Source organism: Branchiostoma belcheri, unplaced genomic scaffold (assembly GCF_001625305.1).
Source record: "Branchiostoma belcheri isolate BF01 breed outbred unplaced genomic scaffold, Haploidv18h27 scaffold11, whole genome shotgun sequence".
Classification (NCBI taxonomy): domain Eukaryota; kingdom Metazoa; phylum Chordata; class Leptocardii; order Amphioxiformes; family Branchiostomatidae; genus Branchiostoma; species Branchiostoma belcheri.
Window position 1 is genome coordinate 2,985,036 of NW_017802491.1, and position 13,058 is coordinate 2,998,093.

Consider the following 13,058-nt stretch of genomic DNA (forward strand, 5'->3'; position numbering starts at 1 on the left):
CTGGTGCCAGCCCTGACACAAGTAGAGCTGATGGCACATATATCATGTCCAAAATAATCAGGACAGGCTCTGGGTAACAGGAGCCTCCCCTCCTGATTGACAGGAACAACTTTAGATCACAAATGTACACAGTGGCACATACTGCACCTCTGGGTCAGCCTCATATCTTCAGCTATATATATGGCATGGCTGTGTAAAGTTTGATTCAAACTAGCTGCTGCAATATACATGTGATGGTAAGGGATAAACTGTAAGGACTGTAGTGCGGGGGTGGACCTGGGAACATTTTTAATTTCTGCACCTCACAACAAAATACTCTCACTCTTTCGAGGGGTGTTCAGAGCACACCTCACCCCTCTATCTGGACCCAAAAGGAAATGTGTCAGTTGTGTCATCCCCTTGTATCAATGGTCCTGGCAGGTAGCATGTGACTCTTCAATTCTAGTTAATAGGAAAACATTAGCATTGTTCAAAATACAAAAATGTATGTCATGATGGAAATGTCTATGACTCCAGAATGTACAAAAAAACCAAGCCCCTGCTGGCTTGTATAAAAACTAGTATGAGCTTTACTGCCACCTGACTGTTCCAAATTTGGGGTGGGGTGAGACTAGCTGTCAATCATGGCACAATGGCACCATGTGGTATTGTGGAACTTGGAATGTGACATACGTTCAGGTTCCACCCTTCCTCAGCAGTGATCTTGACCTTGCAGTCTGCTAATCAGAAGCAGTTGTTTCCCTGCCTGCACATCTGCTTGTGATTTAGGCTATACTGGCAGAGTTTTGCAAAATGTGCAGCAACTTCTGTATATATAATGTTATATTGTTTCCATATAGTGTGAACAATAGTGTTAATGAACAGTACTACACATGGATATACCATCTGTCACCCAGAACAAGTGTAATTTTTTTTGGTTTTCCTGTGTGAAGATTGTTTTAATAAAACAATAGTATTTGACATGAAGCATACAATGATCTAAATGATAAGCTGATGTAGATGGTACAGTTCTCTTCTCCACAGAGTGCCACAGAAGATGCCTATACTATAGGATGGGAAAATTACACACCTACACAATACTACAGTGCTGAAGACACAAGTCAACTGACCGGGCAGACTGTTCTCATGTACACCTTGGATGTCCACACCACCTCATGGAAAATCACCCAGTCCAGCTGGGCTTCCTCTCCAAACAGCTGGGAAATACAAAATGTACAGCAGCCATGAAGTCTTCAGTCTGTACATACAGGCAAAACTGTCTACATACAATCTATAACATTGTCACGTTACATAAATCTACATATGTAAGAGAAATTCTAAAAGCACAAAAAAAAATGTGAATGATTTTTACTTGTCTATGAGATAATGACATCATATCTTCATCAGTTAATACTCAAGATAGGTGATGAGGTGAAAGGATGTGAATTTACATCCACAATTAGATATTTGCAACTTTCCTAAATTCCTTGATCCATTTGTAACTATATATATTAAACATATAAATCAACACGCAAACAATATTCTACTGATTCCTACACATAGCTGGCACATTTTGTTGTCTTGGTCAAATGTTCTTTGCATTTCAGAAAACAAACTGATAGATCTTTTGCTTTATTAAGAGATTTTTGTCTAAGATTAAGATGTTGACCAAACAAAACTTGACATCTAGAGGAAATCCCAATGCATCATAAAGTAAGTCAAGGCTACTTTCTATTTACAAAACATGATCTGAGAAATTTCAAAATATATTAGTATATGGGTCTTTGTACAAACAACACCTAACAACTGAACTGTCTGAACTGTACAAGATTGTTATGAAACATATAGCTATCTTTCCTCATCTAAACATTCTAATTCATCTGAGTGAGTGATGAGTGAGTTCTTTATGTTATAAAAACAACAAATTATGATTGTCTATTGGCCCTTCCTCAGTCAAATGACTAAAAAGAATCTTGCATCACATGATCAAAGTAATGTGATTATGTCATGTCCATAAAACTTCCTTTAAAAACAAACCTTGAAATATAGCGTTATCATTCAGAATTTTTTTTCATTAGAACCTTAGGTCTTTCCAGTGTCACTACATGCCTATCAAACTAGAGCAGGCATTTAAACAGTCTTCTGGAATGACTTTGATTGACATATCTTGACCTTTGTAACCAAAGGTTATCTCTTGTCCTTGGCTGTCAAATTAGAACTACTGAGTTATGTAGGCCATGTTTTCCCTCAGAATGATGAATGAAATCTTTGTTTCTAGACAATAATGCAGTAACAAACTACACAACCTTCTCCAGACTTGTAAGACTATTTCTTTCATTTCTACGTATGGCCTTGAAATTATATTTTATCATGAACAGGCCCTAGGCAAGAATCAAAACAGCTTTAAATCAAAACTTCCTTGCAAACATGCATTCTAGTTTAGTTGAGGAGCTTCCTGTCTTCAAAACATCACCAAAATTGATTCTGAGAAGGAATTCTGTACTTGTTAGGAATTTCCGCTTCATGTTTGTAAATTTCACACACTCAAACTGTCAACACAGAAGTGGGACTTTGTTTTTCGTGTCATGAGCTTAGGCTTCAAACTGCAAAATAATGTTCTTGTATTGGGATAGTGTAGACACATAGAAGATTGCATGGTTCAGTTTAGAACATGTTTTCACATCATGATTCTAATGCTAGTGCATTATTATGGGTACACATGAAGAGGCATTACCTTGTGATGTGACTGTTACAAATGAAATGCAGCAGAACAGCAGAAATTTAAATGCACTGGGTTACAATCTTACTGGCACTCACCACTGAGGAAGGGTGGATGAACACAGTGGAGGCGTGGCCATCCATGGTTCGGAAGCTGCGGCCAGTAGCAGATCTGAGAGAAAAAAAAGAATGCTAAAGTTCTAACAGACTTATTTTGAAGTATCAATGATTTCTATTTCAATGTTTTCTTTCTAATTAACTATCAATGCTGGATATTTCATCCATTACCCTGAAACCAAGATTTTATCATATGATAGAGCCTCCTTGCTGAAAACTATGCCTCTTGAAAGTTTTGCAATCGAAAGCTATATTCTGAACATCTAAGGTTTAGGGCATGGCCTACCTCCTGGCTATGTGGTTGAAGAAGCCGTCACACAGGGCTCTTCTCAGCAGCTCACTGGGAGAACCTTCCAGCTTCTGTCTGGGGAAGTCTGCTGTCTGGACATATATATGAACAAGTACATACATGGAGGGGAATAAAGATACCGGTAAGGATATCAACTCCAGTACACTTTGGCATTATTGACTTGGAATGGTAATAACAAAAGATGACTCTTACTACCGGTATATTCATTTGCACATTGTATTAGACCCTGTTTACAGTATATCCATTTTGGAACAGCACTAATACCCTAATACCGGTGGTGTTTTTCTTTCATTGAAAAAAAATTTCTTTTGTTTGGGTGAAAAAACAAGTGTTGCACATTCAAGTGGGGATTAACAAGGCTGAATGATGGAAAAAAATTGGCACAAAAAATCGAAATATTCGCACAGCCCACAATCCTTTGTGGGCTATTTTTTACAGTCTTAACTTTCTATGACAGTACATTTCACAGGGAGGACCAGGCTTAGCCTAACCTGAGTTTGCTTGTCTAGGATCCCCTGTAGCTGCTGATGTATGCTCAGGGCCATCTTCACCCCTCTCCAGTGGATGTAGTTTTCTCTGCACCATCGAGCCGGAGAGTCACTGCATAAGGGCATGGATGAAAACATAGACTATCAGAGATTTTTTTTCCAATATTCAACATACAAGAATATCCAGCATAAATTGGACGTGACAATAAAAAGTCAATCGTACAAAGTGCAGTTGCTAAGGAGACATTGTGTCTTGGTAGCAGTGGCAAGCAAGTTTACATGCTGTAGTTCAAAAGAGACTCCTAGTGACTGATATCATTACTGCAACAGGATACACATAATGTCCGGCTACCATCTTTGTAGTTTACCCTTGCTCCCTCTCCCAAGTGTAACACAAACAGGATGGTACCCAGGACTTTTCAACTAGAACAAACCTTAAGTTTATGTTCTTTGTCTTCCTACCTTTCTTTACATTTCTGGAAGACTGTGAGCAGGGTGGTGAAGTCATTAGTCCCCCCGGCCAGGTGAGCTAACCGCTGGTGACTCTGTTGAGCCTCGACCTGCTTCTTCCCCTCACCTGTAATAGATGCAACAACTTTAAATGAGCACTTTGTAACAATTTTGCCCCTAATCTTTGTGTGATTATAATTCACTTCAACTTTTCAACATATTTGTGTAATTTTCTCACATTTCTGATCTTCATGGATGGTGTCAAAAAACAAATAAACATACAATGTAATATTAATTCTTGTTCAGTTATCCTGTTGAAAAATCAACACAGTACAATTGCAAGAATAAATAGACTATAAGAGGCTTTACCAGGTCTGATGAAGACATTTTCTACAGACAGCATGGCAGCGATGGGCAGCAGCAGGTCCTGGCAGCCCAGGGAGCTGGAGGAGATGACGGTCCTGGCCAGGCCTGGGGGCAGGGGGTACTGTACCAGCAGTCTCCCCAGGGGGGTCACACGGCCAGACCTGCTCACAGGGAACATGTGAAGTTAGCAGGGGGAGGGGAAATCCAGATAGCCACATACAACAAGGTCTGACCTGGAACTAGAAATTTCCTTACCCAAGAAATCAAATAGCTTACAAAAATTTCATCATCAAGGTAGATTCTGGTGTGTTATGTCAAAGCAAAGGGCGGTTATACCGGCTATACAGATACAGATACTGATCAGATCGTGTGTTGATTGTAGTGATATACAAAAGTAAAGGTAAGCAGAAATTTGAACAATGCACCTGTCAATGGCATCAAAGTAGAAGAGTTGTTTAAGGGCCTCTAACAACATGCGCTCCTCGGGCGGGTCCAGGTAGTGAAACCTGCAGTAGACAGATGGAGTACTACATTAGATAATGTGCTATTCCTCCCTTACCTCACCTCATGAAGCTAGTCTTACATTCCCACAGCATTTTAGAGTCAAGGACAGTCAATACACCAGTACAATCATGCTTCCCCCACACACCATGGTTACAAGCAACCTACAAGCATATTACAGTCAGTAATCACACAGTATATAATTATTAACATAAGTACTTCCCTGCCCACCTGAGGACATTGTGAATACCCATGGACTTGAGACTGAGCACCACACTGGTCAGGCTGGTCCGCTGGATCTCTGGCAACATGTCCTCAGGCATGCACTGATCATAAAATTCTCTGTGTGAGAGAACAATAACACAGGCTGTATATACTTGAGTCATCATCCTCAGACTCCTGAGCCCTGACTACCAAAGTAGCAAACCATGGCCTAAAAGAGAACCCTAGTGGCCCATACCAGTACTGCAACATCTAATCTGTTAAAACTGATCATGAAGAACTGAAATGTTATGTCTGTGATGTTTGAGCTGTAGCTACAATATGGAGGAAAACTAGAAAATCAAACAGACAGTTGTTTCCTTGTTGCACAGTCTTTAACATTTACCAGGCCCTTACCTACTGTACACCTGTCAGGTGTCTAACCTTACCTGTTGTATAGTCTGTAACACCTGCCAGGTGCTGTCCTACCTGCTCTTCCTGCTCTCTGGATAGCTTCTGATCTTACAGTTGTACAATCACACAACATTGTACAGACAGTTAGGATGTACATGTACCATAAACAGTATTTTCTAACTTTGCAAAATCAATATTCTCAGGTTATGCCCGTAATACTTTCAGATTATGTGCAATAAGCAATGATGTACTAAGAAACCAAAATCTTGGAGAATACTACTGTAGAAAAGTGACAATATAAGAGATGCGTGTAGGACTAACCTGGATAGTGGGTACCCACCTGAAGAGTGTCCACGCCCTGTCCTGGGGTTGTATGACAGCTGCTTTACAAAACCACTGTCCACTACATATCTGAAGGAGAGGGGAAAGAAAGAAATGACAAGCGGATATGAAGAAGAAAGACTTGTCTTTTCCTGCTGTCTGTCCTGTTCTCTGACATATAATCTTTCCAACAGAGGGAACATATGTACAGTACATGGAACATGCTCTGTACACAAACAAACATCATGTCACATTATCAAAGAAAAGCTGCATACATGTAATGCTATACATGTACCTCCAATACTACCGGTACATACACAGGGGGCATAATTTGAGGCAACACAACTGACAGCCCATAACGTTATATAAGGAAAGGATGAAAGTGGAACTTCTAGCAAACATGGTAAGACTTACCTAATGCCATCAATAGTAAGCGATGTTCCTGCTATGTTCGTAGCAACAATACATTTCCTAACTCCCAAGTCGGCAGGGGAAAAGATCCTCTGTTGTTGTTCTGAAAACATGATAACAATTTTGAACCTGTAGGGGATTCATTACAAGTCATGCACATGTTTCAATGTTCTAGTATATGTTGCACCATTAAACATATTCCAAGCAATTAGCACAACCAGTGTCCAAAATAGATCTGTTTCTGAATACAAGTCCTTACCAGTAGGCATGGACTCCGTACACAGGCAGGATGAGCAGTGAGGTCACATCGAGGGTCACGCACGTCTTCCTGTAGTCTAGTTCCTCAGACTTCTTGTAACAAGATATCACAGGTCTTCTCGATCTCTGCCTGACCTGTCAGGAACACAAGGATGTCTCCCTGTGGCTGGTCAGTGTGGATGTCCATCACTACTCGCACTGCCTGAAGGTTTTATAAAAAGTGATGTTACCATATTTGTAACACCAACCATGACATCTTAAACATCAAATTACTCCAAAGCGACTTTAAAAAATTTGCTACAAATCTCTGTATCTCTGCACTGTTGGATTGACCTGATTCGATTACTTTTTTGCTTTTCTTCATCAGGAAATCTCCTGTTGGCTACTAATATTCTATTGCCGTGATCATGATCCATCAGACAAAGCTATTCAGTTACAGTTATTGAATGTATTTTAGGTATTGTATATTCATTCAAGAGAATTCACCTGACTACAGTAACTAGGATTCTTAACATCTTCAGGCTTGATCATGTTACAGTAGACATCCTTCACAGGAAACAGCTTCCCAGGAATCTCAAACACAGGACAGTTGTTGAAGAACTGGGAGAATTTGCTGCTGTCCAGGGTTGCTGACATCACCACCACCTTCAGCTGGTGTCTCCGACTGGAGTCCTCCTCCTCCCTCAGAAACTTTTCCTTCATCAAGCCAAACAAAATGTCCTGTGGAGATGGCAAGAACATGTTAAAACATTTCCACTACCTCATAGTCACTTGCTCACTATTAGGTTTATCGTTTCCCATCTTATGAGGGTCAGATATGCTTGTACTTTAGACACTGTAGTTTGAAGACCAATCTCCTGTCACTTCTTCCCTTACATCATGAAGGTCTAAGGTAAGTGTATGAGCATACTAGTATATGGTAGGTAAAGGACTTATTGTCTTACTTGGGATTTGATACTTACTGTGTCCAGGCTCCTTTCGTGAGCTTCATCCAGAATGATGACACTGTATCTGCTCAACTCTCTGTCATCTAGAAACTCCCGCAGCAGGCAGCCATCAGTCATGTACTTGATCTGTGTCTCCTACAGGTTCAAGAGACAATGATAGGAACATTGCATTCTAGTGAACTTTCTACAATAAAGACAGGCAATGTCATCTTCCTAGGGCAAAGGCTTGGTCTAAAGGGTGAAATAAATCATTCCTAGTACTCATTGTAGCATTTGATGATAAGTTACAACATTGCAGTATTCTGCTGTAATCTTTACCTGTGATGTGCAGTCATCAAACCTCACTTGATACCCCACTTTCCTTCCCAGGGTGCATTTCATCTCCTGAGCTACCCTGGCTGCCACAGACAGGGCTGCCATTCTGCGGGGCTGAGTCACACCGATCAAACCATTCTTACTAAAGCCTGAAAAACATTCAGTAAAACATCGGCTGCTCTGACAGACATGAAAAAGACAATTATGACGAATTTGACAAGGCCCGGAAATGTACCTGATACTGCAAGTACAAACAAAAAGGGATTACAAAATTACAAATATCCCTAACAAAACAGAAGGGTGTAAAAACACAAGTAAATCATGTGGCTGAACCTCTACAAGAAACATCTTCAGAATCCTATATATTGCAAAAGCTCTAGAAGATGCAAAATTGCTATAACTTACTTCAAAAAGAAATTCAAAAGTGCATAATACCATCAATGCTACAAATGGATGCGAGTCTTCCAGTGTTCATAACATTGTGAAGGTAAAGTTTGTCAGTCAGTGTACTATGAACGCCCCCCTCCCCATATAGCCTGGCCATGGCCTGGTGTTTGGTAGCGTTTTCAAACAACCTTACCTGCTTTGTGCAGAAATTGAGGAAGCTGTGTGGTCTTCCCACTTCCAGTATACCCAACAACAACAAGTGCCTGAGACCGACGTACATTGGCGACAATGTCGTCCTGAAAGTCGTGGATTGGTAGTCTCCATGCTCCCGACTTTCTCTCCGCCATCTTTGTTTTGATCCTGGGTGAAGGTTACCGAAGTCTTGCGCAAGAACCTGTCTAGATCTCTTCCAAAATACAGCATGCGACCAAACTATACCTACAACTATATCTGTACAACCATACATACACACAGAAACGTCTCAGTGAGAATATACATTGCCTGTGAGCAGGATAAAAGTCCAGGGTTGGCTTGAGATAATCGCACTTCGATATGCAAGTGTGCCGAAGGAACTGTTCGAGGGCCTGTTTTTGTAACGTCATTGTTTTGTCACAAACTCATTATCTGACATTGACACGTCTATATATAATGTAAAATATCTCTGTGTGTCTGTGTATAACATAATATATTGGGAAATTCCTCGAAAAATAATATAATTCAACATTTACTACCTACTATCTTATGTCAGTTTAGAGTTTTCTCAGTGTCATACAAATTTTCTTTTATCAAACAATATGTCAAAGTTACAATCAAGCTGGGGTAGTTGCCAATGATACGGGCTATAATACACGCAACATCAAGTGACTTTGGTAACAACGGTTGGGCTGAAATAAAGCTTTAAACTTGACGTGGAAGCACAACTTCTGCCCCGGCAGCCATTTTTACTCCACCCAGAGAAGCATCGAGCGTGTGCTCTCTACGACGTCCGCAATTGAACTATATACACAACGCATCAACACTGACCCTCATTCATACATTCTTGCTCTACATCTGTGTGTGAGACAGTGTCGTTTCCGAAATCATGTCAGCGTCTCCGAAGAAAGCCACGAAGAAGGCTCCTGCCGCCCATCCTGCCTCAAGTGTGATGGTTACCACAGCCATCACTACCTTGAAAGAGCGCAATGGTTCATCCCTGGCCGCCATCAAGAAGTTTTGTGCAGCTAACTACAAGTTTGACGTGGAGAAGAAGGCCTTTGTCCTCAGGCGTGCCGTGAAGACACTGGTCGAGAAGGGAACCCTCATCCAGACCAAGGGTAAGGGCGCCTCCGGGTCCTTCAAGCTCAACGCTGCTGCCAAGAAGGCTGCAGTGAAGAAACCCAAGGCCAAGAAGCCAGCGGCCAAGAAGCCCAAGGTAAAGAAGGTGAAGAAGTCCCCGAAGAAGGCCGCGAAGAAACCAGCAAAGAAGACGAAGTCACCGAAGAAGGCAAAGAAGCCAGCAGCCAAGAAGGCAAAGAAACCAGCTGCCAAGAAGGCGAAGAAGCCAGCGGCCAAGAAGGCCAAACCCGCCAAGAAAGCAGCAAAGCCCAAGAAGAAGTAAATCATCTCCCCATATCGAATCACCGGCCCTTTTCAGGGCCACCCATCTCCTCCAAAAAGAGCTATACTGCATCGCATTTTATTGTTGCAAGTGTAGTGATTAAATATTATTAAATATTCTTTTAATTCCCATGATAATGATCATTTTGGCATACTCATTTTCAGCGAAGTGAGGAAAGTCGTGTATGGTTGGTGACATGGCAGGGGTCTAATAACTCTGGACCTCTTGGCATTTTCTAATAATAAAATAAAGAAGCAATAAGGGTAACTGTCCTCAAATGCTACTACCATTAGCTTTGACAAGTATATGACGTCTTGCCCGCGACCGGACTTCATCAGTAGTGGAATACCAAACGTATACAACCAAGGAGGTTGTATAATTTCACTCAAACTCAATAGTATTGAAATCTTTGCTGTTTGACTAATGCTTTGCAACATAATTCTAATCTCCAAGCAAAAATTACGATTGATAACGCGAACCAAGGACATTATCTGTGTAATGTTCTTGCGCTAACAAACAACCATCCGTACGAGATTTCCCATCCCAACATCTGCTTGAAGATTATTAGAAACGCCCTTTGTCCTCGAGCCTCTCAAAGCACATCCCATAATTGGCCATTGGGAGAGGGTAGCCTCTGATTGGTTACAGGATATCGCTTCAACTTCTCCGAGGTCCGCATGAGCAGTAAATATACTGAGGCAACACTGCTCCCGTCAATTCAGCACTGAATCTTCATCATGTCTGGACGTGGCAAAGGAGGCAAGGGTCTTGGAAAGGGAGGCGCGAAGCGTCACCGTAAGGTGTTGCGTGATAACATCCAGGGCATCACCAAGCCCGCTATCCGTCGTCTGGCCCGCCGTGGTGGTGTCAAGCGTATCTCCGGTCTCATATACGAGGAGACCCGTGGTGTCCTCAAGGTATTCCTGGAGAACGTCATCCGTGATGCCGTCACCTACACCGAGCACGCCAAGCGCAAGACCGTCACCGCCATGGACGTTGTCTACGCTCTGAAGCGCCAGGGCCGCACTCTCTACGGCTTCGGCGGCTAGACTGACCCAACCTGGATAAACGACCCCCGGCCCTTTTCAGGGCCACCCACATCCTACTAAAGAACTGTGTTGTACACATCGTAATGGTATTGTGCACTTTCTGAGCAAAGAATCTAGGTAAAATGTTCGTACGTAGTTTCCACGTGATTGTCCTCCCGTAGCCAAGTTGTAACCAACACTATGTAATTACCTCGTAACAAACCGACAATGCAATGGGCTGCTAGTATCAAATTGGTCAGCCTGCGTTAGTGTCTGGTCAAATTTAGTCGAGCGTTGTGGCCGTTGATAACGAATTGCTCTGAAACGAGCAAGGTCCCATTAATACGAGCAAGCTTAGGGGCAAAATCAAGTATTCAACTTCCTTGATATGATCAATATAAATAATGGTATCAAGTTCAACCAACTTACATTTAATTGCTGTAATATGTAGTATTTGTAATAGCGGTAATACATTAGTTTTGTATTTGTTTCTCAATTTTAGCTTGATCGGCTTGATGCATGTCGCTCTATACCCAAAACCTCTCAATTGCAAGTGTGAATGAGTGTGTGGCACAATACAGCTCTCTTTGATATGTGGGTGGCCCTGAAAAGGGCCGGGGTTTCTGAGGATCCGTTGACAAATCTAGGCAGATTTGCTGGCGGTCTTCTTGGGCAGGAGCACGGCGTGGATGTTAGGCAGGACACCTCCCTGGGCGATGGTCACGCCGGACAGGAGCTTGTTCAACTCCTCGTCGTTACGGACGGCCAGCTGAAGGTGACGGGGGATGATCCTGGTCTTCTTGTTGTCACGGGCAGCGTTGCCGGCCAACTCGAGGATCTCAGCGGTCAGGTACTCGAGCACGGCGGCCAGGTAGACCGGGGCGCCGGCACCGACACGCTCGGCATAGTTGCCCTTGCGCAGGAAACGGTGCACACGGCCGACAGGGAACTGAAGCCCTGCACGGGATGATCGGCTCTTAGCCTTTGCACGGGCCTTGCCTCCTTTACCACGTCCAGACATGATTCTTGGCTCTCTTTGCAGTTGAACAAGACGTATGATAGCTTGAAACACCCAAACACTTATATACCAAGCGAGTGGATTTTCTCCCATCCAATAGAAAGGCAATTTCGGATATTCATCAACCAATAGGTGGACTCCATACCCTACGGGCATTGCATGTTGATAGGAATACTACTTGCTTCCTACCACGTCCGCAACAAAACACAGGATCCAAAAATTTACATAAATCGACTTATATATTTATACAGAACGCTGTCGCCCCTTACCATTTCCTGAAACGAGAGAACAATGCCGCCAAAAAGTGGAAAAGCTGGTAAGAAGGCTGGTAAGGCCAGGCCCGCCGGAGCCAAAGGCAAGAGGAGGAGGAGAAGGAGGGAAACATTCGGTGTCTACATCTACAAGGTGCTCAAGCAGGTGCACCCCGACACCGGTGTCTCCAGCAAGGCCATGGGCATCATGAACTCCTTCGTCAACGACATCTTCGAGCGTATCGCTGGCGAGGCTTCCCGCCTGGCTCACTACAACAAGCGCTCCACCATCAGCAGCCGGGAGATCCAGACCGCCGTGCGTCTGCTGCTGCCTGGCGAGCTGGCCAAGCACGCCGTCAGCGAGGGCACCAAGGCCGTCACCAAGTACACCAGCTCCAAGTAAATTGCCTGACCGCCCGACCAGTATACCCCGGCCCTTTTTAGGGCCATCCACATCTTCTTAAAGAAGTGTATCAGTCACTATTAATTTAATTAAATGTAATAAATCAAGTAATGATCGTAGGCTAAAGAATGATGTTCGAGACCGTCGGCTCAGTGTGGCTCCAACATGGTCAGACCGTTTATTTCCAGCCATATAGGATGTAGTAGAGCGAACCAACAACGATTCGTCAAACATTAGTCAAATCCGGTCTGTACTAATCCATGTTGACAGATGCGTACTCCGTCGAGGTCCGCAACAGAGTAAGCCGTAAGCGTCGATGAAGGTTAGACATCCAGGTAATACGATATGCCAAAAAACAGTTACTCAAGCAACTGGATATGATTTTGAAAACGTCAGACGTTTCAGCTAGTATCCACTAGCTTTCGTCAGTGACTGAGAGACCAGAGGGGAAGCCGTAAGCGAGTATTCGAATAGTTGAGGAAGGCGAAGATTGCCTGTTGAATTGGTACCGATATGAACATTTGGGGCAGGGGTTGTGTCATATCCTGAATGACGGTATATGACGGTCTTAGATGCGT

At 42.9% G+C, this 13,058-nt stretch overlaps 4 protein-coding genes across 4 annotated transcripts in view; 2 read left to right on the forward strand and 2 right to left on the reverse strand.

The window, feature by feature from the left end:
* The window catches only part of LOC109485918 (probable ATP-dependent RNA helicase DHX40), a 12,445-nt gene extending 3,411 nt beyond the window's left edge, over positions 1-9,034 (reverse strand). Inside the window, 18 exon segments of the mRNA XM_019789615.1 lie at positions 1,110-1,196; positions 2,797-2,869; positions 3,101-3,195; positions 3,616-3,724; positions 4,075-4,189; positions 4,432-4,589; positions 4,854-4,934; positions 5,161-5,271; positions 5,580-5,651; positions 5,866-5,955; positions 6,280-6,379; positions 6,536-6,548; positions 6,550-6,633; positions 6,635-6,736; positions 7,021-7,254; positions 7,497-7,616; positions 7,800-7,945; positions 8,377-9,034. Coding sequence (XP_019645174.1) covers positions 1,110-1,196; positions 2,797-2,869; positions 3,101-3,195; positions 3,616-3,724; positions 4,075-4,189; positions 4,432-4,589; positions 4,854-4,934; positions 5,161-5,271; positions 5,580-5,651; positions 5,866-5,955; positions 6,280-6,379; positions 6,536-6,548; positions 6,550-6,633; positions 6,635-6,736; positions 7,021-7,254; positions 7,497-7,616; positions 7,800-7,945; positions 8,377-8,530 — 1,944 coding nt within the window. The 5' untranslated portion in view covers positions 8,531-9,034.
* Positions 9,035-9,207: 173 nt separating this feature from the next.
* On the forward strand, positions 9,208-12,522 carry LOC109486038 (histone H2B.1-like). The gene is made up of 2 exons (XM_019789734.1): positions 9,208-9,776; positions 12,201-12,522. The coding sequence occupies exons 1-2, from the start codon at positions 9,265-9,267 to the stop codon at positions 12,478-12,480; spliced, it is 792 nt and encodes a 263-aa protein (XP_019645293.1). The 5' UTR covers positions 9,208-9,264; the 3' UTR covers positions 12,481-12,522.
* LOC109485837 (histone H4) lies at positions 10,496-10,885 on the forward strand. Its single transcript, XM_019789512.1, has one exon. It carries the CDS (start codon positions 10,518-10,520, stop codon positions 10,827-10,829), a length of 312 nt encoding a protein of 103 aa, XP_019645071.1. The 5' UTR covers positions 10,496-10,517; the 3' UTR covers positions 10,830-10,885.
* On the reverse strand, positions 11,437-11,858 carry LOC109485582 (histone H2A-like). The gene has a single exon (XM_019789269.1). The coding sequence runs from the start codon at positions 11,827-11,829 to the stop codon at positions 11,452-11,454; it is 378 nt and encodes a 125-aa protein (XP_019644828.1). The 5' UTR covers positions 11,830-11,858; the 3' UTR covers positions 11,437-11,451.
* Positions 12,523-13,058: the final 536 nt, after the last annotated feature.